Source organism: Coregonus lavaretus (assembly GCF_964263955.1).
Source record: "Coregonus lavaretus genome assembly, chromosome: 21".
Classification (NCBI taxonomy): domain Eukaryota; kingdom Metazoa; phylum Chordata; class Actinopteri; order Salmoniformes; family Salmonidae; genus Coregonus; species Coregonus lavaretus.
The window spans coordinates 29,638,146-29,662,729 of record NC_140008.1 but is presented as its reverse complement, the minus strand read 5'-3'; the positions used below and the strand labels follow the sequence as shown (position 1 = coordinate 29,662,729).

The window sequence follows — 24,584 nt, the reverse complement described above, 5'->3', positions numbered from 1 at the left end:
TGAGACCCACAAGGGGTGTTACATGGTCGCCGTTAGCAATTATTGCTACATTGATGAACAGTGGTGGGATGGTGCCTTGAGGGCAAAAGGGAAGAGGCATGCACTCATGAGGGGGTTGGTATAGTACAGTGTGAGGGAGGCAGAAGCCTAGCGGTTAAGAGCGTTGGGCCAGCAAACTTTCGGTTACTGGTTCGAATCCCCGAGCCAACTAGGTGAAAAATCTGTCTGTGCCCTTGAGCAAGGCACTTAACGCTAATTGCTCCAGGGTTGCCATAAATAATGGCTGATCCCTGGCCATGACCCCATTCTCCAAGGGTGTCTCAGGGGGAGTGGGATATGCAAAAAACACATTTCCAATTCACACATAATACACACTTGTCCAGTGCCTTCAGAAAGTATTCATACCCATTGACTTATTCCACATTTTGTTGTGTTACAGCCTGAATTCAAAATTGATTAAATATTTGAAAAAATATCACCCCTCTACACACAGTACCCCATAATGACAAAGTGAAAACATGTTTTTAGACAATTTAGCAAATGTATTGAAAATGAAATAAAGAAATATCTAATTTACATAAGTATTCACACCCCTGAGTCAATACATGTTAGAATCACATTTGGCAGCGATTACAGCTGTGAGTCTTTCTGTGTACGTCTCTAAGAGCTTTGCACACCTGGATTGTACAATATTTGCACATTATTCTTTTTTTAAATTCTTCAAGCTCTGTCAAGTTGGTTGTTAAACTCTGTAACTGTTTTAAAGTCACCTGAGCGGTTTCCTTCCTCTCCGGCAACTGAGTTAGGAAGGACTCCTGTATCTTTGTAGTGACTGGGTGTATTGATACACAATCCAAAGTGTAATTAATAACTTCACCATGCTCAAAGGGATATTCAATGTCTCCTTATATTTTTACCCATCTACCAATAGGTGCCCTTCTTTGTGAGGTATTGGAAACCCCCCTGGTCTTTGTGATTGAATCAGTGTTTGAAATTCACTGCTCGACTGAGGGACCTTACATACAATTGTATGTGTGGGTTACAGAGATGAGGTAGTTATTCAAAAATCATGTTAATCATTATTATTGCACACAGAGTGAGTCCATACAACTTATTATGTGACTTGTTAAGTACATTTTTACTCCTGAACTTATTTAGGCTTGCCATAACAAATTGGTTGAATAGTTATTGACTCAAGACATTTCAGCTTTTCATTTTTAATTAACTTGTAAACATTTCTAAAAACATAATTCCAATTTAACATTATGGGGTATTGTGTGTAGGCCAGTGACACAACATATCAATGTAATCTATTTTAAATTCAGGCTGTAACAGAACAAAATGTGGAAAAAGTCAAGGGGTGTGAATACTTTCTGAAGGACAAATGTAAGAGGACAAATGTAAGCACCCACCTAATTATTATGAATTATAGTTTAGGTTTCTCAATGAAGTGATCTGTACCAATAATTAAAAGTAATGACATGTAACTGTGGTCATAATAAGAGTTGAAACAGTTCGACCCCTGTAAATTGATAATGGAATGTTTCGAATTTTACTCACTCTATGTCTATGACCTCCATGCAAGGCCGGCCCAAGACATAAGCGGTCACTTATAAGCTCCTTGTTGAGAGTTAGAATAGTAGAATACGCAAGATGCAGTTTCGAAATTTGGTTGTGCATCAGCAGTTTTCCTTACTGACAGTCACTGAATTAGCCTATGTCAGAAAATTTTTGATTAGTAAATTAGTCTAGCCAGATATCTAAACTTGTAATAATCATGGTCGAATTACCGACTAGGCACCAAAGGCACGTGTCAAGGGGCCCTGACCTCTAGGGGGCCCCCATTGATTTTGTTAGTCAATCTCACTCAGATATCATATTAACATGACTTACGTCATGGCAAAATGTGTAGAATTTCAGGAAATTAGCTTTAAAACCGCAAAACATTCTCTCCGCCCCATGGCAAAATTAGTAGAATTGCATGAAATTAGTTATAAAATTGATAAATGCGCTCTGCCCCCTGGCAAAATGTGTAAAATTGCAGAAAACTTGCTTTAAAACTGCAACATTTTCTCTACACCCCATAGAACAATGTACAGAATTGCATGAAATAGACTTTAAAACGTAAAAGAATGTCTCACTGCCATCAAGAGGGGGGTTCACTAAAATGTTTTGCCTGTGAGGTGGGGGCCCCCCAACCAAGTCTTGCTTAGGGCCCCCAAAAGGCTATGGCAGGCCCTGCTCCATGCTCCTTTGTTCAAATAGTGGATTTTTTAAAATCTCCATATCAAATGTATCAATTTATTTGCTGATCTTCTTCTGTAGCTCTTCCCCCCTCTTCCTCATGTCCTTCTGCATTGTATTAATGCCTTTGAATTGTATTTTTGTATCTCCACCAACTGCAAATAAATCTGGAAAACAAAACACAAATACATTGTGAGTTGTGGATGATCACCATATTGAAAATGAGGACAGCACCACCCATCTCCAGGTACCTGAATGAGATAAAACAGACTCCCTGCAAATGTAAGCGTGTGGTGTGTGTATGCGCATGTGTGTGTGTGTGTGTGTGTGTGTGTGTGTGTACGTGTTGAAGTGTGATATGTGTAGTCACTCTCTACCTTCAGTGGACCATGTCTTTCTGTCTTCTGAGGTAGAATTTCCTAAAAGGCACAAAAAATCTATTCAATGTAAAATGAAGTTAATCTGTATTTCAAGCAGTATTGAGAGGCAGTAAAATATTTGGACTGTAGTCACGCGCACAACCATAAGCTCTTACTTCTCTGGGCTCTCCACTTTTTTGTCGGGGTCAGCACACTTGTAGAAACCCTCATCTGCACTGATCACATTATCTATAGTCATCTCTGTGACGTTCAGAGAAACAACCTCTACTCCATCTTTGTAGAAAGTGGTCCGGTTAGGTTTGCGGAACCAGTAGTGGCAGAGCAGAATCACCTGCTCTCCCTCTGTGACAGGGTGAACAAGGCCCAGAATGTAAATGGACCCATCTGTGAGACACAGAGAGAACAAGACAAGATGCTGGATCACTACATCTAGTGCATATAATTTGGTAGTTTATGCATGATCTCAATTTCTACAGGAACATGAACAATAGACGGTGGGAGGAACAGCAGGGGGGAGGGGTGGGTAGGAAGACAAGGTGGCTTTTCAGCAGCCTGATGGTCTGGGGGTAGAAGCTATTGGCCAGTCTTTCAGTTTTTGCCATGATGCTCCTATACTGCCTGCATCTGAGTGATGGAAACTGGGAGAACAGGCCATGGCTCGGGTCCCTGATTATCTTCTTGGCCATCCTGCGACACCTGGTGGTGTAGGTGTCCTGGAGGGCAGGCAGTGTGCACCCACTCTGTAGCGCCTTGCGGTCCGCGACTGTGGAGTTGCGGTACCAGGCTGTGATGCTCCTGTAGAACACTGTGAGGCAGTGATGTAGTACTCCTCGAGGCCGGTCTCGATACCACATATTGAGTGTCTCGGTCTTGTCTCGGTGTCGGATACATTTGTACTTCCCGAGACCAGCAGAGTAAAAACTCATAATTATGAGCTTCCATACAGTAAGCGCATAAAAGCGCTTCGCCAGGTCAAATATATACACTCATTTCTTGAAACATAAATATCCTAACAGTCTTTGTATATATTATAGACATGTTTGCGCAGTGGCGAACCTATAGGCCTTCAGTGTGTGACAGGTTCGTGATTCTGAAAGGACAGCAACCGTAAGACCAGCGCAATCATGTAGGAGAGTATGAAAATGCACTCATTACTGTAAATCGCTCTGGATAAGAGAGTCTGCTAAATGACAAAACATTTAATGTGAAATGAGAGTGCACATTATGTAAAACACCAAGGGCAAGTGGGGTAGTGAACGGTATACGCAGGTATAAACCGTATACCCACTTTTATTTTCAGTGGGCATTGCATATACTTACTTCTTAATCCCTATTGATGCATATCAAAGTGGTGTAGTGGAGGTATACGACTTATCAATTATGTGGTACAATAGAGAAATCATGCACAAAGTAGCCTACACAATCACAAAGCACGTGAAATATATTCACACGTGAGCCCCACACATAGGCTTGTTTCAGCGGAATATAATCTGCAGGCAGCAAGAGTGTGCAGCTCTCAACAGGTTTTAGAATGGAGCAGCTCACAGAAGAATGACATCGGTAGCCGGTAGGGTAAGAAAGACGTTTCAATTTATGATATCTACCAGTAAATGCTAACTAAGGCAAACACGGGCATGCAAACCAGGTATTGAAAAAGTTTAGTCCGACGTGTTGGTTAGTAGGCTATTTGTGATATGCAATTGTCATCATGCACTGTTTGCATCAGGGGCGTAGACATGGATGGGCCTGGGAGGACACTGACCCACCCACTGGGGAGTCAGACCCTGACAGGCCCTGACAGGCCCACCCAATCAGATTGATGTGGTTTAAGCATTGTTGTGGACTTAGACCATCATATTTTTGTAAAATAAATAAAAAAAGTGATTTTGAGAGTGAAAATCTGAAATATCTATAGGAAAACGCATAAAAAACCATAGGAAACAGGAATTTTCACACAGGATGCCTTTCCTTTGCTGGGCAGGCCGTTTCTGATTTTTTTGTGCAAATGTGAGTATACCCACCTCTCCAGGCACCACTAAACCATTGCATAGGGTCGATGGAAAGACAGCAGTCACACACAGCATGATATTAAAGGACAAGCAGTCCATTCACTCTGACATAATAAGCCAGTAGGTCCTAATCATAAGAATACAAAACCACAACCATTAAGCATTTCCCAATCGAAATGTACAACTATTACTTCCCAATGCAAAAAACATTTCACGTTTAGCACACAAAGTAACCACTGACCTGAAGTATCTACTTTGCAGATATGAAACAAACAGACAATCATAATATCAGTAAAAAATATCAACTTCCAAGTTTATGCTTAAAAACCAACTTAATAAGAGTTTTATTTGACTCAATGATCCAGGACGTACACTAAGGCATTTTTTTGTATTGTTATTTTTATTTTTTAATTAGGGGCAGTGTTGGCTGAATAAATGGATGCAGTTCAATGCATTACTAATATAATTCACCAATACATTTCTTGGTAGTCCAAAATATTGCAAACAGGTTGTAAATCACAGCTGGCCTGGTACATTGTTTGCTGCCACCATTTGGGATGCACTGTTTCAATGACTCAATATTCTGGACAAAAACAGACAAATGTACTGCAACTAAGACTGGGAATGTCAATACAATCAAACTAACAAGGGCAATGATCACAAGTCAGTCATAACATGGCTAATAGGCTAGCATATCTATTTACAGTTGAAGTCGGAAGTTTACATACACCTTAGCCAAATACATTTAAACTCAGCTTTTCACAATTCCTGACATTTAATCCTAGTAAAAATTCCCGGTCTTAGGTCATTTAGGATCACCACTTTATTTTAAGAATGTGAAATGTCAGAATAATAGTAGAGAGAATTATTTATTTCAGCTTTTATTTATTTCATCACATTCCCAGTGGGTCAGAAGTTTACATACACTCAATTAGTATTTGGTAGCATTGCCTTTAAATTGTTTAACTTGGGTCAAACGTTTTGGGTAGCCTTCCACAAGCTTCCCACAATAAGTTGGGTGAATTTTGGCCCATTCCTCCTGACAGTTCTGCCCACAAATGTTCTATAGGAAAGAGGTCAGGGCTTTTTGATGGCCACTCCAATACCTTGACTTTGTGGTCCTTAAGCCATTTTGCCACAACTTTGGAAGTATGCTTGGGGTCATTGTCCATTTGGAAGACCCATTTGCGACCAAGCTTTAACTTCCTGACTGATGTTTTGAGATGTTGCTTCAATATATCCACATAATTTTCCTTCCTCATGATGCCATCTATTTTGTGAAGTACACCAGTCCCTCCTGCAGCAAAGCACCCCCACAGCATGATGCTGCCACCCCCGTGCTTCAAGGTTGGGATGGTGTTCTTCGGCTTGCAAGCAACCCCCTTTTTCCTCCCAACATAACAATGGTCATTATGGCCAAACAGTTCTATTTTTGTTTAATCAGACCAGAGGACATTTCTCCAAAAAGTACAATCTTTGTCCCCATGTGCAGTTGCAAACCGTAGTCTGGCTTTTCTATGGTGGATTTAGAGCAGTGGCTTCTTCCTTGCTGAGCAGCCTTTCGGGTTATGTCGAAATAGGACTCGTTTTACTGTGGATATTGATACTTTTGTACCTGTTTCCTCCAGCATCTTCACAAGGTCCTTTGCTGTTGTTCTGGGATTTATTTACACTTTTCGCACCAAAGTACGTTCATCTCTAGGAGACAGAACGCGTCTCCTTCCTGAGCGGTATGATGGCTGCGTGGTCCCATGGTGTTTATACTTGCTTACTATTGTTTGTACAGATGAACGTGGTACCTTCAGGCATTTGGAAATTGCTCCCAAGGATGAACCAGACTTGTGCAGATCTACAATTCTTTTCTGAGGTTTCTTTTGATTTTCCCATGATGTCAAGCAAAGAGGCACTGAGTTTGAAGGTAGTTCTTGAAATACATCCACAGGTACACCTCCAATTAACTCAAATTATGTCAAATAGCCTATCAGAAGCTTCTAAAGCCATGACATCATTTTCTGGAATTTTCCAAGCTGTTTAAATGCACACTCAACTTAGTGTATGTTAACTTCTGACCCACTGGAATTGTGATACAGTGAATTATAAGTGAAATAATCTGTCCGTAAACAATTGTTGGAAAAATTGCTTGTGTCATGCACAAAGTAGATGTCCAAACCGACTTGCCAAAACTATAGTTTGTTAACAAGAAATTTGTGGAGTTGTTGAAAAACTAGTTTTAATGACTCCAACCTAAGTGTATGTAAACTTCCGACTTCAACTGTATATAGATGCACTGGGGCTTTAGTGGGCAGATAGTCTAGATAGAACACTGCACTCAAATACACCAATCTAAACATACTCTCTTAAGAGCAACATCTTACTCTGTTCTTCTCACATTACATAAAGACACATTTTCAGAACCCCAGTGTCAACCAAATAGGCTGCAATAAACATATTTAAACAGTTATCAATCAAAATTATTACATTATCAAACAAAATGATATTTCAAATCATTACAAATGATTTAAAAGTATAAAATAAAACGATGAGTTACTGCAATTAGGCCCTAATTTCAAATTCAGACTGGGTTATAGCACCATGCACATTATATTACTATATTTGATCATTGAGATTTATATGAACTAATTGTAATTATAATCAGTCAATGAGGGAATAAAAATGTTGAGGAGCTCACCCAGTATGACAGTGATGGAGAGGAAATGAATGATATCTATCTGGAGTGGCATTACTGTGGCACACAATGAAAAACCTGACAAATCTCTCCTTCTCCCTCTGTCTCTCTCTGTCTGGTGATCTCTCTATCTTGTTGTGTCAATTTGTAGCATATATTGATGGATCTAAAGATTGTTAGCTATACCTACAAGGCCAGTAATTGCCAACAGGATCAATATCATACTGTGTGCCTATAGCTGCCCTGTACACAGACTGTAGGCCAGTCCAATTGACTCACTGAGTCTGGCTGAAAACAGAAATGTAGTGAGATGTTTTGCACACTCCACTAAGGAAGTCCAGAGAGGACATATGAATAAAACAATTATTCCTACTTTATGTTGAGATCACGACTTATTTATCTCATGATCACAAGTTGTTTTGAGTTGTTTTGTTGACATCAAAAGACAATTTTCTCATGATTATTACATAACAAAAGTTGTTTTGTCGAGATCACGAGATAAACAAACATACAAACATACATGCAAACATATTACATTGTGTTAGCATGTGTTTAATATTAGATGTCGAAGTGTGTCTTTAAAAGTTTCAATGAGTAATGTCAGATCGATTTTTGTGGATTTTTTATCCATGTTCTGGGGCCAGGACTAAAATAGCTAAAGGTCATTACTAACATCCACTACCGTTGTGCAAGACACTCAGCCGCTCCACTGCCGCTGACCCTATGCTGCGTCCACCATTTTGGTGTGTGTGTGTGTGTGTGTGTATGGTCCCTTAATGTCTATGGTGTGGTCCTGCCGTCCCGGAGGTGTTGGAATAACATACGGGAAACACTATTTTCACCATTTTGGTGTGTGTGTGTGTGTGTGTGTGTGTATGGTCCCTTAATGTCTATGGGTGGTCATGCCGTTCCGGAGGTGTTGGAATAACATACGGGAAACACTCTTTTCACCATTTTGGTGTGTGTGTGTGTGTGTGTGTGTATGGTCCCTTAATGTCTATGGTGTGGTCCTGCCGTCCCGGAGGTGTTGGAATAACATACGGGAAACACTATTTTCACGCCACTTCGATACCGAAGTGACTTTTTCGCAGCAGGTTAGGATAATTAATGTAGCAGGTTAGTAGACTGAGGTTAGGTTAGGAAAGGGTTAGGTTTTAGCAAAAATGCTCTCCTAACCTGCTACGAAAATCCATTTGTATCTAAGTGGCATGCAAATAGTGTCCCAATAACATACAGCAATTTCTGATTTGGAAGCCATCTATAACCACTACAGTTTTCCATCCATAACATAATTGTACTGAAACGTGTACCACTATTTCTATTAATAGCATCATTATCCTCCTCATCATCTATGATCAGTATTAGTTTCACAGTTCCAATAATTTCTGATACCACCAAATTGTCTAGCCCACTGTATCTCCTATTCTTTCAATAATCTCTTTCCAACTTCTCTCCTCCCTTCCACCGCCCGCGCTCTCTCACGTTGGCACATTATACTATTCTCAGAGAGCGGGTTTAGCAGCAGTCAGATGGTGGGATGCTTCGGAGAGAAGCGATCCGTTCGGTCCATTATCGCGAAAGAAAAGGGGGAGGTGATAGAGGAAGAAGAGACATGGCATCTAAAGACATAACTGCCTCTTGTTTCGTCAGTGTGAGCAGGGATATTACAGGTAGGGAGAAATATCAACATTATTCCTATTCCCATTATCTCGATCATCATCATCTGTAACGTGCACGGATTCTGGCTTTCCCAGTCTGCGACTGAACAGGCGCATTGGAGGTTTATAAGCAACAACTCTTTCATATATGCTAGTGCCACCAAGCTTTGTGTGTCATTTTTTATTTGTCATCATCTAGGCTAAACGTGCACTGCATTATTCGATCATTTAAAGCTAGAAAATTCTGTAAAGCAAAGACATCCTGCTTGCACAGGATTTACCATAAAAGCACAGCAGGCTGATCATGTAAAATCCCCAGGCCTAGGACATAGGAAAAGGAGCGTTTTGAAAATCATCGTGTGCATCACGCGTGGGTTTAATCGCTCATGATGTGATCTGCATTCAGAAATGCATGCCAGGTTGTAAGAATAGGAATTGTTACCCTCTCAGTGTGTTGGCAGTGAGCATGGTCTTTCTTTGTCTGCAGTGTGTGTGTGTGTGTGACAGACAGAGAGCAGAGATAGAGAGAGTGTGTGTGTGAGTGAGTGAGTGAGTGAGTGAGTGATTGATTGATTGAGAATTTAAGATAGCAAGTGGGAGCAGTATGCATTTTCTTGCCAACAATTTGCATGTATTCTTCACTTTCCTTTATTGAACGAGCCAGACATGGACACTGTATCCTACACTTCTCTTTCTGAGAATTCTCACATGATGAGGCTGCCAGTGAGTTGACACAAGCTTACCTCTCACAAACTCACACCATCAGGCCACACACACATGCTCACACACACTCACACCTACATCACACACATGCTCACACACACACACTTAGGCCTACCTACCTACCTACCTACCTACCTACACACACGTATTCTCTCACCCTCTAACCAACACCACACACACATGCTCACATTTGCAGGGAGTCTCTGCTGAGATAATTATTCCTAATGGTTCTATTAATCACACTGTGATAATTAATCCAGTGGAATCCCTGCCTTTAAATCCACTCACCTACCTGCCAGCCACTTCCCTCTGCCTCAGATATACAGCTATATAGCATCAGACTCCAGGTGGCCAGAGCCAAAATACCATCTCTGTTTAAACAGTCATCATGGTGATCATCTTCATCACCATCAGAACATTACTCTAACGGTCCTGTCAGAACAATCAGACTCAGCAGCATTCTCTTATTTGACCATGCATTAGTCACAGGTGAAGTACAGCACATTCAGTGCTTTGGATGGTTGGTTATCCATAATCTAATACCTTTCACCATCTCACCCTCTCCTCCTGTCCTCCTCTTTAGCCTCGCCCCTGTCTCTCTGATGGTGACTCTCTATGTCAGTGTGCCTGTCTGTCTGTGAGGGGATGTCCTCAGGCCCAGCCAGGTTATCTGCAGGTGTCTGGCAGGTGGGGGGGGGGGGGGGGGGGGGGGGGTGGAGTCACACCTCTGACTGGGATTCTATGTGACAAGAATGCCTTGGTGACTGAGACTCACTTGAGCAGAGAGGAGCCATGTGGTTGTTGGTAGTAGTCATATTGTGCACATAAGGTTGTTTGTGTGGGAAGAAAAAATTGTCTGGCAATGTATTTTGAATCTCATTAATAACAGAATGAATGCGATTGCAGGTTTTTGCCTATGAAACACACAATTAATAATAACAAGATGTTTGTTGGTTTATTTGCATTATTAGATGAGCAATAATGAAAAGACAAAAGCCCTTGTAATTCATAATAAAATACAATTAACAGATAATAATGGAACACATACAACAACAAACAGAAACAGAAAAACAGGAGAGAAAAAAACAGGCAGTGTTTTGTCTTGATCCACTCTCACCAGCCTCAAGTACTGTATTCAAGCTCTGGTTTCCATATTCTAAAAATATGCTCTCTATTTTATGGCTTCATTCTGTCCTCGCTCACATATCCTTGTTTTATTGGGCAATTTCTGTGCGCCTACCTTGGTAAACAATACTGTTATTTACGTTTTAGTGAAAGATCCAACAGTTTTGGAGACTCAAGGGTTTTATCCTCTGATTATCTTCCTCTGTTTATGAAATGCCAATATGTACGTTTTAAATGACACGGTTGGTCTGTCTTCAGTTGTATGGCGAAAGGGCTGTGCACTCAAAGGTCAAGCTTATCTCTCTCACAGTTCTGATGTACTGTGTACTTGGTTGATATGTGTGATTGTGTGTGTGAAATGTTTGCTTTGTGTGTTGTGTGTATTAGTGCGTATCTGACCTGGGATGTTTTTCTATTTACAGAGAGTATCAGGAAGATTGTTGACAAGTCCTCTATCAAGTTTATACGCGGCATTAAGCTTGACACCAAAAATGGCAAGTCAGAGGACCGGATACTGGTGAGTACTGTTTCATCTGAATAACTTCCATTGGTGAAAACAACATTTGCTATATTGATGTGCTGGCTGTGGAGTGGGTGGTATTCCCACAGATCATTGTTGATCTATTGATATAGAGGAGTCCTCCAGGCCATCCACACACAGTACTACTCCGTCCCTCACTACGTCAATACAAGTCTGATGCAGGGGAGGGATGCTCCATAAGACATTGGATGGAAACCTGATGGTTGGTTTAGGAGAGACATGATGCAACATAGGCAGTATTGAAGTGCAATTAATCACTATGGTCAGTTACAGACTGAGCACAAGCTATGGCCAGACTGGCCACATGCCATGAATATATTGAGTTGATATGCTGCTGCTTCCCCATACCGGCTGTGCCTGTGTGGGCATTGGAGTGGGACAATGTAGGACAGAGAGGTCTGTAAGAGCATCAGCTTGGGGAGGGATCTGTTTAAGGCTCTGTCTCTGTGAGACCCTGGTGGTGGAGGCAGTGCCAGGTGCGGGCGGATCTCTGCCTTTGATACTGGGGTGCTTTCATCAGAGAATATGGGGCAAAGATGTGAAATCTTCAATAGAGGAGCTGCAGCCCTGCCAGCTTATATGACTAAATCTGGGCCAGTGAGCTCTTAAGTGTATAGATCCCAACCTATGTAAGTACAGCAAATAGGCAAAAGTATAAGAAATAGACCGACCATTTAACTGAGACTGTACTAACAATTCCACATAAAACTGCATTGAAATGTTTTCATGTTTTTGTGCTCCCGAAAAACTACCAGCTGATGAGGCAATGGGCTCACACCCCCAGCTGGGCAGACTAGGTCTTGGCAGGGAGTCGTTCCCTCGATGACTGCTTAATGATTCATTATAGGGCGAGTTGGAAGAGTTTTGCAATGTGCACCCTTTGATATTCAGGGCTATGTCTATCTGACAGGACTATGTTATCCATTAAATCCTTGCTGTCCAATCTCTTTCTGCTAAATGATTCCTTTTTTACTCTGAACTAGAGTAGGGTATCTATCTGGAATTCTAGTCTCTGTGGGGCTTAGGATAAGGCTGAGGAGAGGGCTAGGATTTAAGGGGTCAAGGTAAAGCTTGGGGAAGGGTTTGGGTTAAGAGTCGGGCTTGCTGATAAAGCCTGGGCTAGGGTTAATGTTTTAAGGCAGGTTCAAGTTCAGGCTGGTAGGTTCTTCTATCATTGTTCTTCTTCCTCTCCCGTCAGGTTTGCTTGAGGCCATGTCATGGTCAATGTACAGTATATTACGCTTTGGTTTCCTTGCTTGTGAATTATTTAACCAGGTACTGGAAGTACCTTGTTCATGTATAACAGTTGCCTTACCCCCTTATCAATCCAATAAGAAAAGACAGGCGTCTCTGCTCCAAAAACAGACACATAAAACAGACACAGAATTATTTGATGTGTGCGGTGTGTCTCTTTGATCTGGAAGACTTTGATAAGGACTTCTCTCCCGGGAGGACTGTCTCCCCTTCTCTCCTGCACCATCAGCATGATTTACTTCTATATACTCATATGGTACAGTACTCACACACTGTCTCCACTGCCACCCCCTACCCAGTATACCCCCCCTCCCAACTCATCACGTTAATGTGATACAATCCACACATTTTAATCAACTCCTTCAGACACAGTCTTTGAAGTGGTGGAATGCAGGAGTCTCTCTTGCTCTCTCTTCTCTCTCTCTCTGTAACTTCAGATACTCTCGTTGCGGTTTTTTGTTGTTGTTGTGTGGGTGCTGTGGCTGCCGGCAAGTGTTTGGCTCTGATGGGTAGAACCAAGCACCTCTCTCCCGAAATGCAACAGAGAGGGAGAGCCACAATTCAATTACTGCATTTCATTAAGAGGGCATACTGTACTAGCTAGTGTTTCTAGAGAGAGAACGAATGAGAGAGATAGAGAGGCAGAGAAAGATAGCCAGAGAGAGAAAGGCAGAAGAGAGGAAGGAGCAAATGATCAGGAGCGAAGGAGCAGAAAAAGAGCAGAGGACGAGAGTCAGAGAGAGGGAAGGAGAGTAACTGAAAAATACTTGCTGTTTGTATATCTGGTAAAAACGTATAAACTGTGCTGTAGCAATATTTACAAAAGGTTCTTCACTCTCCTCTAAAAGATGGAGACAGGAGCATGATAATAAGGTATATAGAGATTGTGTTTGTAGCTCAAGGTGGTTGCATGTGTGTGCGTATGCATACAGTACACATGTGCGTGTATGTGTGTGTGTGTGTGTGTGTGTGTGTGTGTGTGTGTGTGTGTGTGTGTGTGTGTGCGTGCGTGCAGACGGGTGTATGTGGGTGCTTTTAAATCACTTCCCTATGGAATTATTATTGTTGTAATCATATCTATAAACCATGTTAATGCACATCCTGAGAATGCAATCATCCCCAGTATACAGCATAGCCCATCAAAGCATGATGCTGTGGCAGAAAAGATTCCTGCCCAGATCAATAGGTGAATACAGAGAGTACTCCTCATTTCACTCTCTCCATTACCATGGCAACCCATGAGAGAATTGGGTGCCCGTAGTGAGTCTTGAATGTGCGGTGAACTTTTGCTCAGTATGGATGTAATTTGTTCATGTTTCTCCATCTGACTCAGGTCCTCACAACATGGAGACTCTATTTCCTGACAGCCAAGGTTCCAACAAAGGTAGCCATCATGATCTCTATGTTATTAGGGACCTTTTACCATACACCAAACTCTCAGCATTATGTTAACACGTGTATGTTATTACAGATAGAGGTGACGTTTAACTTCTTGGAGATCCGAGCCATGAACAGTCACCCTGAGTTTCAGGTGAGTAACATATGCCAGATTAACTGAGGTTTTGAATGGCCATGTTAGTGCATCGTCCCTGTGGCCTCTTTTATTAGAACTGATTAGTTGTCTGAACAGATTTATAATGGAGTAGGCCTATGTAGAGTTGAAGTCGGAAGTTGACATACACCTTAGCCAAATACATTTAAACTCAGTTTTTCACAATTCCTGACATTTAATCCTAGTAAAAATTCCCTGTTTTAGGTCAGTTAGGATCACCACTTTATTTTAAGAATGTGAAATGTCAGAATAATAGTAGAGAGAATGATTTATTTCAGCTTTTATTTCTTTCATCACATTCCCAGTGGGTCAGAAGTTTACATACACTCAATTAGTATTTGGTAGCATTGCCTTTAAATTGTTTAACTTGGGTCAAACGTTTTGGTTAGCCTTCCACAAGCTTCCCACAATAAGTTGGGTGAATTTTGGCCCATTCCTCCTGACAGAGCTGGTGTAACTGAATCAGGTTTGTAGGCCTCCTTGCTCGCACACACTTTTTCTGTTCTGCCCACACATTTTCTATAGGATTGAGGTCAGGGCTTTGTGATGGCCACTCCAATACCTTGACTTTGTTGTCCTTAAGCCATTTTGCCACAACTTTGGAAGTATGCTTGGGGTCATTGTCCATTTGGAAGACCCATTTGCAACCAAGCTTTAACTTCCTGACTGATGTCTTGAGATGTTGCTTCAATATATCCACATAATTTTCCTTCCTCATGATGCCATCTATTTTATGAAGTGCACCAGTCCCACCTGCAGCAAAGCACCCCCACAACATGTTGCTGCCACCCCCGTGCTTCAAGGTTGGGATGGTGTTCTTCGGCTTGCAAGCAACCCCCTTTTTCCTCCAAACATAACAATGGTCATTATGGCCAAACAGTTCTATTTTTGTTTAATCAGACCAGAGGACATTTCTCCAAAAAGTACGATCTTTGTCCCCATGTGCAGTTGCAAACCGTAGTCTGGCTTTTTTATGGCGGTTTTGGAGCAGTGGCTTCTTCCTTGCTGAGCGGCCTTTCAGGTTATGTCGATATAGGACTCGTTTTACTGTGGATATAGATACTTTTGTACCTGTTTCCTCCAGCATCTTCACAAGGTCCTCTGCTGTTGTTCTGAGATTGATTTGCACTTTTCGCACCAAAGTACGTTCATCTCTAGGAGACAGAAAACATCTCCTTCCTGAGCGGTATGACGGCTGCGTGGTCCCATGGTGTTTATACTTGCGTACTATTGTTTGTACAGATGAACGTGGTACCTTCAGGCATTTGGAAATTGCTCCCAAGGATGAACCAGACTTGTGGAGGTCAAATTCTTTTTTGCTGAGGTCTTGGCTGATTTATTTTGATTTTCCCATGATGTCAAGCAAAGAGGCACTGAGTTTGAAGGTAGGCCTTGAAATATATCCACAGGTACACCTCCAATTGACTCAAATGATGTCAATTAGCCTATCAGAAACCTCTAAAGCCATGACATAATTTCCTGGAATTTTCCAAGCTGTTTAAAGGCACAGTCAACTTAGTGTATGTAAACTTCTGACCCACTGGAATTGTGATACGGTGAATTATAAGTGAAATAATCCGTCTGCAAACAATTGTTTGAAAAATTACTTGTGTCATGCACAAAGTAGATGTCCTAACCGACTTGCCAAAACTATAGTTTGTTAACAAGACATTTGTGGAGTGGTTGAAAAACGAGTTTTAATGACTCCAACCTAAGTGTATGTAAACTTCCAACTTCAACTGTAAGTACAGCTACAGTAAGTAAGTACAGCTACAGCAATTCTGTCTCTGCTTAGATATTTACTGCAATTAACTGTTAGTTATCTGGCATCATGCCGAAAGTCACTGCTCCGTCTATCACTATTCATTGAAACTATGTTGTTGTTGTTTTCCTATGCAGGTCGTCATAGACTTGGACAAGTCCACTTATTCTCTGCGGCTTCAGTCACGTGACCACCTCAGTCATGTGGTCAGCCACGTTAACTTTGCCCTGTCCAGAATATTCAACAACTCTGTTTTCTCGTAAGTGTCCATTTTCAGGCAGCATAGACTCCTGTACCAGACAGCTTTGAAACCCAGCAAATGATAAGTAATGTTAGCTATTATGCCCCTTCTGAAACTCAAACCTCCTTTGTCCCCTCTCTCTCTCAGTCCCTCCATCTGTCATTCAGACAGTGACCTTTCTGAGGGAAGCAGGAAGTACTCCCCCAGCTCAGAGACGTCTGTGGAAACCCAGAGGGCCTGTGGTAAGAGACGCACAGACAGGCAGGCAGGCAGGCAGACAGACGGACACAGATATACAAACTGCATAAGAGACTAGATTCTAGTTGATGATAGACAGGAAATAGTTGAGTAACTTGAAACGAGAGGCTGAAAGCAGGTCCTCATTAAGAGACTAATAGATAGAGAAACCCACTGCACTGCGTACAGTACATATTTTAAAGTTAATTCTTTGCTTTTTACACAGACATTGTAAACATAGGGTAAATGCACTGCTGTCATCTCTATTTTATCTCTCTCATCGAAACAAACACCTGCTCTGTACCCATGCCCTCTAGTGGCCTCATGGGTGGAATGTTATTAATACTTTTCATAATTTAATGATGAATAAACATAATTGTATCCAGTGTTTCTATGTCAAACGGTTTTGTTATATTTCAAGTCAGTCTTCTGTGATGTACAGTATATAAAGTGTGATATTGGGATGCAAACTCAAAATTGAATACATTTCAACTCTATATCTGACATGGTACAGGTGTCTTCTTTTTTTAAGCCCATAACCATGTGTGTGAGGTGTATACTTTTGTTTCAAAGTAGATTTGTTTAAGACTACCAAGAAACACTCTGTGTGACCCTGATTTATATATTTCTTAATTCCATTCTTATACTTTTAGATTTGTGTGTATTGTTGTGAATTGTTAGATTCTACTGCACTGTTGGAGCTAGGAACACAAGCATTTCACTACACCCGCAATAACATCTGCTAAATATGTGTATGTGACCAATCAAATTCGATTTGATTTAGCCCAATGCAGTAAAAGGTTAAAACCCTCCTCTCTCACCATCATCTATTTTTCTTCCTCACCGTCCGTCTCAGGAGGGTTTTCCGAGACCTACGCTGCCCTGTGTGACTACAATGGAATCAGCTGCAAGGAGGAAGTGCAGTGGGTAAGAGCTATGGGAGTAGACCTGTTGTGTGTTAGTGCACTGGACTGTTAAAGTGCTTTCAGAAAGTATTCATACCACTTGACTTATTCCACATTTTGTTGTGTTACAGCCTGAATTCAAAATGGATTAATATGATTTTTTTCACCTATTTCTACACACAATACCCTATAATGACAAAGTGAAAACAATTTTTGTAAATGTTTGCACATTTATTGAAAATTAAATACATAAATATCTCATTTACATAAGTATTCACACTTCTGAGTCAATATATGTTAGAATCACCTTTGGCAGCAATTACAGCTGTGAGTGTTTCTAGGTAAGTCTCTAACAGCTTTGCACACCTGGATTGTACAATATTTACACATTATTCTTTTAAAAAGTCTTCAAGTTGATCATTGCTAGATAGCCATTTTCAAGTCTTGCATTAGATTTTCAAGCCGATTTAAGTAAAAACTGTAACTCGGCCGCTCAGGAATATTCAATGTCGTCTTGGTAAGCTACTCCAGTATATATTTGACCTTGTGTTTTAGGTTGTTGTCCTGCTGAAAGGTGAATTTGTCTCCCAGTGAAAGCAGACTGAACCAGGTTTTCCTTTAGGATTTTGCCTGTGCTTAGTTCAATTCCGTTTCTTTTTATCCAAGAAAAACGATCTAGTCCTTTCTGATGACAAGCATAACCATAACATGTGCAGCCACCACCATGCTTGAAAAAGTGGTACTCAGTGATGGTTGTGTTGGATTTGCCCCAAACATAACACTTTGTATTCAGGACATAAAGTTAATTACTTTAGAGCCTTATTACAAACAGGATGCATGTTTTCAGTTTTCTCCTATCACAGCCATTAAACTCTGTAATTTAAAGTCATCATTGGTTTCATGGTGAAATCCCAGAGCGGTTTCCTTCCTCTCCGGCAACTGAGTTAGGAAGGATGCCTGTATCTTTGTGTCACGACCGTCTAATGAGGGAGACCAAGGCGCAGCGTTGCGGGTGAACATATTTATATTTATTACTAGATCACACGATCAAAACAAAGAACGAAACGTGAAGTCCTTCGATACCAAACCAAAAGGAACAAGAAACCACAAAACACAAAGTGCAAGACAAACAGTTAAATATGGCTCCCAATCAGAGACACCCAGCTGACACTCGTTGCCTCTGATTGGGAGTCACTCAGCCCAACATAGAAAATTAAACATAGACTTACACACCCTGGCTCAACATAACATAGTCCCCAGAGCCAGGGCGTGACAGTACCCCCCCCCAAAGGCGCGGACTCCGGCCGCGCCAAACAACCACAACAGGGGAGGGACCGGGTGGGCACTCCGCCTCGGCGGCGGATCCGGCTCCGGACATGACCCAGGCACGGGTTGTGCTGGACTGACGACGCACACCCCTGGCTTGATGCGTGGAGGAGGAACGGGCCGGACCGGGCTGACGAAGCGCACCCCTGACTTGGTGCGGGGAGCAGGAATGAGCCGGACCGGGCTGACGACGCACACCACTGACCCGGTGCGGGGAGCTTGGACGGGCCGGACCGGGCTGGCGACGCGCACCACAGACTTGGTGCGGAGAGCAGGAACGGGCCGGACAGGGCTGACGACGCACACCACTGGCTTGGTGCGGGAAGCTTGGATGGGCCGGACTGGGCTGGCGACGCGCACCACAGACTTGGTGCGGAGAGCAGGAACGGGCCGTGCCGGACTGACGACGCACACCACTGGCTTGGTGCGGGAAGCTTGGATGGGCCGGACTGGGCTGGCGACGCGCACCACAGACTTGGTGCGGAGAGCAGGAACGGGCCGGGCTGGGCTGTCGACGCACACCGTAGGCTTTGTGCGTGGAGCAGGAACAGGCCGGGCTGGGCTGTCGACACGCACCACTGACTTGGTGGGAATGGCAGGAACAGGCCGGGCTGGGCTGTCGACGCGCACCACTGACTTGGTGGGAATGGCAGGAACAGGCCGGGCTGGGCTGACGACGCGCACCACTGACTTGGTGGGAATGGCAGGAACAGGCCGGGCCGGGCTGACGACGCGCACCACTGACTTGGTGGGAATGGCAGGAACAGGCCGGGCTGGGCTGACGACGCGCACCACTGACTTGGTGGGAATGGCAGGAACAGGCCGGACCGTACTGGGGACACACACCACTGGCCCCACGCAGGGATCAGGAACGGGCCGGACCGGACTGGTAACACACCCCAGTACCTCTCGCCGTGCCTCCACACTTTCCCTCTCCTCTGTGCCCAGTGGCCCCCCTAACCTGGCGGCCTTCTCTGCCAACGCTTTGCACCGCTCTAACCCGTACACCTGCTGGCCCGACGTTGTGAGCCCCCCCCTAAAAATTTCCTGGGGGTCTCTCCTCCCTCTTGCCAGACTCGCAATCATCTCCTCCCACGTCCATCCTCTCTCCTCGTCCCGCTGCTTGATCCAGTCGAGGTTGCCACGGAGATCTGCCAGCGATGGCTCCTGAACACGCTGCTTGGTCTGGTTAAGGTGGTTTCTTCTGTCACGACCGTCTAATGAGGGAGACCAAGGCGCAGCGTTGCGGGTGAACATATTTATATTTATTACTAGATCACACGATCAAAACAAAGAACGAAACGTGAAGTCCTTCGATACCAAACCAAAAGGAACAAGAAACCACAAAACACAAAGTGCAAGACAAACAGTTAAATATGGCTCCCAATCAGAGACACCCAGCTGACACTCGTTGCCTCTGATTGGGAGTCACTCAGCCCAACATAGAAAATTAAACATAGACTTACACACCCTGGCTCAACATAACATAGTCCCCAGAGCCAGGGCGTGACACTTTGTAGTTAATGGGTGTATTGATACACCATCCAAGGTGTAATGAAAACTTCACCATGCTCAAAGGGATATTCAATGTCTGCTTTTTTTTTTTACCCATCTCCCAATAGGTGCCCTTCTTTGCGAGGCATTGGAAAACCTCCCTGATCTTTGTGATTGAATCTGTGTTTGAAATCCACTGCTAGACTGAGGGACCTTACATATAATTGTATGTTTGGGGTACAGAGATGAGGTAGTCGTTCAAAAATCATGTTAAAAACTATTATTGCACACAGAGTAAGTCCATGCAACCTATTATGTGATTTAACCTATTATGTGATTTGTTAAGCACATTTTTACTCCTGAACTTATTTAGGCTTGCCGTAACAAAGGGGTTGAATACTTATTAACTCAAGACGTTTCAGCTTTCCATTTTTGATTAATTTGTTAAGATTTATAAAAACATAATTCCATTTTGACATTATGGGGTATTTTGTGTAGGCCAGTGACACAACATCTCAATGTAATCCCTTTTTAATTCAGGCTCTAACACAACAAAATTTGGAAAAAGCTAAGGGGTGTGTATACTTTCGGAAGGCACTGCACTTTCAAATGAGGGGTCATATACTATAGCAAGTGGACTCATGGGTAATCTTGCTCCTAGGATGTGGACACTATCTATCACTCTCAAGACAACAGGGAGTTTAATCTAGTGGACTTCAGCCACCTGGAGAGCAGGTGAGAGAAGGGGAGAGGGAGAGAAAGAAAGAGAGCAGACGCTATCAAATTGATGCTGCTGCAGCCTAAATAAATCCAGTTGCTAAATTGATATCAAGGGTATTATGAAATGTACCTGTTTCGATTCAGTTATTGTTGTGTGTTTGACAGGGACTTGGCAGTGATTGTGGCCTCAATGGCATACAACACCTGGTTCACCAAACTATACTGTAAGGACCTTCGCATAGTAAGTATCCTTCTGTCTGTCTCTCCTTGTGTTTCAATGGTAATTGATATGCAGAAGTTATAAGCATGTAATGACATGAGATCATTTTCATTTCAGGGGTCAGAGGTCAGTGAGCAGGTTCTGCACACACTCAGTAAGTCCTCCAGTCTGGCAGAGCTCACACTGGAGAATGCTGGTCTCAAATCGTGAGTTTTCCTTTCTTCACAAAACTCTCCTACTCTTTTTTTTATGAATAAAAAGGGTATTAGAACTATAGAAATAGTGTTTGTTTGTGTCATTGTGTCTATGTCCAAATATGTTTACTGTATACTGTGTATGTTGCAGTGACTTTGCACAGAAGCTGTCAGTTGCGCTCTCAGAGAATCCTGCTTCTGTCATCCACTCTCTGAACTTGGCCCACAACACGCTGGACAACCAAGGTACCAAGCAGATGCCTTATTTCCTGTTAGTCTCACACACTTGCCTATTTCTGTTTTAGTGACATCTCTCCTCCCTCTGTCTCTCTCCTTTGGTGTAGGTGTGTCTAACCTCATCCAGCAGGTGTGTCGTCTCAGCAAAGGACTGCGTCTCCTCAACCTCTCCAAGACCTCCCTCAACTCCAGAGGTTTGGACTGCTTCATCTCTCCATCCTTCCATCTGTCAATCTCTCTACCAGCCCCACCCAGAGAGAAGGCCCCACCTTCCTGTCCTCCTCCATGTTACAGAAGCATCCTCATCCCCTCAGCGACCCTGACATTAATACAGGGCAGTAACTCAGCAGACGGGGACAGTCAGCTGGATAATCAGTTAATGAACACTTTCAACTGCGTTTGAGTTTAATGAAGCTGCAACAGCTGATTGAACAGGCCACTAAGCCATGCATGCTAGGTGATATAAACCTCTGTACCTCCTGTAAGTCCCCCCTGAACAGCTCAGTGTGTTGTCCTGTTTTGTGTCTGCTATACAACAGCTTCAAGATTGACGATGTGTCCCCATGGTAACCATCTTTCAGGCAACCAGGCTCTCTATTACTTCCCCCACTTATTGAGAGTTTGAATACTGAATATTGAATTAAGAATGATACTGCACACATTTACACAGACTGCTTCTGCTGACAGATGCAGGTGAGAATCACATAATTCAAAATGTTCTGAAATGTTTTTTTCCCCTCTTTGGTAAATTTGCATTAGCTAGCTGAATGCATCTCTCATGGCTTCCCCCTCACTCTCTGTGTGTCTCAGGTGTGGTGTCTCTGTCTCAGGCTCTGTGCTCCAGTGATGAGTATTCCAACTCTCTACTGCACCTGGACCTGAGCAAGAACCCTGGAGTCCTGTCTGGGGAGGACGCTTCGGTCAGAAAACACATACACACATATACACACATATATACACGCATACACTGAGTGTACAAAATATTAGGAACACCTGCTCTTTCCATGACATAGACTGACCAGGAGAATCCAGGTGAAAGCTATGATCCCTTATTGATGTCACCTGTTAAATCCACTTTAATCAGTGTAGATGAAGGGGAGAAGGCAGGTTAAAGAAGGATTTTTAAGCCTTGAGACAATTGAGACATGGATTGTGTATGTGTGCCATTCAGAGGGTGAATGGGCAAGACAAAATATTGAAGTGCCTTTGAACGGCACCTTGTAGTCCACGCCTGACGAACTGAGGCCAAAGGGGGTGCAACTCAATATTAGCAAGGTGTTCCTAACATTTTGTAAACTCAGTGTACGTACACTCACACTTTGTATACAAACCAACAGGAAAGTATATGCAGTGCTTATGCCTTATGCATGAGTTTCTCAGTTTAACATTAGCGTCTTTTCTCTCTCTTTCTGTAGAATCTGTACCTTTTCCTGTCCCAGCCTAATTGTCTGGTCCATTTGGACCTGTCTGACACTGACTGTGCTGTTGACTCTGTGAGTATCTAGTGGCTCTGCGAGTTAGATTTGAACTTGCTTATATAATGTAGGATTGAATGAGTTTCTCTACACCCTTTGCAACCTCTGTCTCTGTTTTTCATCCTCTATAATCCTCAACCCCTGTATCTTTCTCTCTCCCACTAAAACTGCACAACACAACTGTCTCTCCTCTCTCACATAGCTATTTGGGGCTCTGCTGAGGGGGTGTTGTGCTGATCTCTCCTACTTGAATCTCTCCAAAAATTCCTTCTCACACAGGTTAGTCACATACTTTTGATTAACTATTTCTTTGGTGTGATGTGGCAGAAAAATGCTTTGAGGCTCTGAGTGAAGATAGAACACTAATTTTAGCAATAAATCTTTTTTTCTTCAAATATCCTCAGGCTTCATCTTTTGCTCTCTCTTTTTCTGTTCACTCTCTCTATCTGTCTTTTTCTCTGTTGCTCCCTCAAATGAGAAATCAGAAATGAGCTTTGTGGGAATCACTGGAACATTGTGTTTCCTCTCTGTGGGTGTGTCTGTCGTTTTTAAAACGAGAACTTGCAAAGCTGTCTGCATAGATAAGACTCATGAATATTTAAGCAGAGCTATTTATCATCTGACCCCACTTGCTCCCTCCTCTTTGACCAACTCCATTTTCTCTCTCTTTCTCATTTCATCTCAATCCTCTCTCCACTTCATACCACTCTTTTGTATTTTTTCTGCCTATCAACAACTTAACCACTCGCCTTCTATTGCTTTTCCCTCCCACTCTCCATCTATACCTCCTCTCCCTCTCCCTCTCCTCTCGTTCATCTCCCTCTGACCTCTCTCCTCTCCCAGGAAAGTGAAGGAGACCCTGCCGTTATTCCGTCAGTTCTTTAGCTCGGCCTTCAGCCTCACCCATGTCAGCCTGGCCTCTATGAAGCTGCCCCCTGATGCCTTGAGGTCAGTTCCCCTATTCTCCTTTTCTCCCCTGCACTCTCTCACATGCCTACAGCTCACTAGAATGACAGGGGCAAGGCTAGCTGCACAACACACACTGGTCACTATGGCACTTGAGACTGAGTTAAAGGGTGTGAATTTCCAGACAAAGAAGGAAGCAAAACGGTCTTTGTTGTTGTAAGACAGGTCAATACCCTTTCCACCTATCACATATTATTTTTATTTTCTTCCCTCTCTGTCTTTCTTTAGGTCTCTTTTCATAGGTCTGACCACAAACCCTCACATTAATGACCTTCACCTGGACATCAGTGGCTGTGAGGTACAAGTCTGTCTTTCTGTCTGTCTGTCACTCTGCACACAGAACATTCAATTCCTGCTGGCCTTTATAATTTCCCATCTATATCTCTCTGTCATTCATTTCTTATGTTTCAAGTAAGGACTTACTGTACAGTAGGTATACATGGAGACTATCTTTTCTCAAGGTCTTGTCTTATTGTGCTTTGAAAGTCCTCCTCCTTTCACACATGTTGTCTCTGTCTCTGTCTCTCTCTCTGTTCCAGCTGAAGTCTGCAGGAGCTGCTGTGATCCAGGAGCTGTTCCCCAGGGTCTCCTCCATCGCCACCCTGGACATCTCAGACAATGGTGAGCACAACGAC

General features: G+C 42.9%; 1 protein-coding gene and 1 long non-coding RNA gene across 2 annotated transcripts in view; one reads left to right on the top strand and one right to left on the bottom strand.

The window, feature by feature from the left end:
- Positions 1–391: 391 nt before the first annotated feature.
- On the bottom strand, positions 392–4,085 carry LOC311148817. Its single transcript, XR_014614953.1, has 3 exons — positions 2,780–4,085; positions 2,622–2,663; positions 392–2,411 (listed from the first exon to the last, which is right to left on the bottom strand). It is a non-coding gene; the product is annotated as an uncharacterized lncRNA (long non-coding RNA).
- Positions 4,086–8,906: 4,821 nt separating this feature from the next.
- The window catches only part of LOC311149135 (capping protein, Arp2/3 and myosin-I linker protein 3-like), a gene marked incomplete at its 3' end in the record, with an annotated part of 39,330 nt that continues 23,652 nt past the window's right edge, over positions 8,907–24,584 (top strand). The window contains 18 exon segments of the mRNA XM_084186227.1: positions 8,907–8,989; positions 11,248–11,342; positions 13,954–14,004; positions 14,092–14,151; positions 16,072–16,193; positions 16,323–16,417; positions 17,269–17,339; positions 20,799–20,872; positions 21,023–21,098; positions 21,195–21,283; positions 21,423–21,517; positions 21,616–21,702; positions 22,319–22,428; positions 22,924–23,001; positions 23,186–23,262; positions 23,827–23,931; positions 24,178–24,247; positions 24,489–24,570. Coding sequence (XP_084042353.1) covers positions 8,932–8,989; positions 11,248–11,342; positions 13,954–14,004; positions 14,092–14,151; positions 16,072–16,193; positions 16,323–16,417; positions 17,269–17,339; positions 20,799–20,872; positions 21,023–21,098; positions 21,195–21,283; positions 21,423–21,517; positions 21,616–21,702; positions 22,319–22,428; positions 22,924–23,001; positions 23,186–23,262; positions 23,827–23,931; positions 24,178–24,247; positions 24,489–24,570 — 1,495 coding nt within the window. The 5' untranslated portion in view covers positions 8,907–8,931.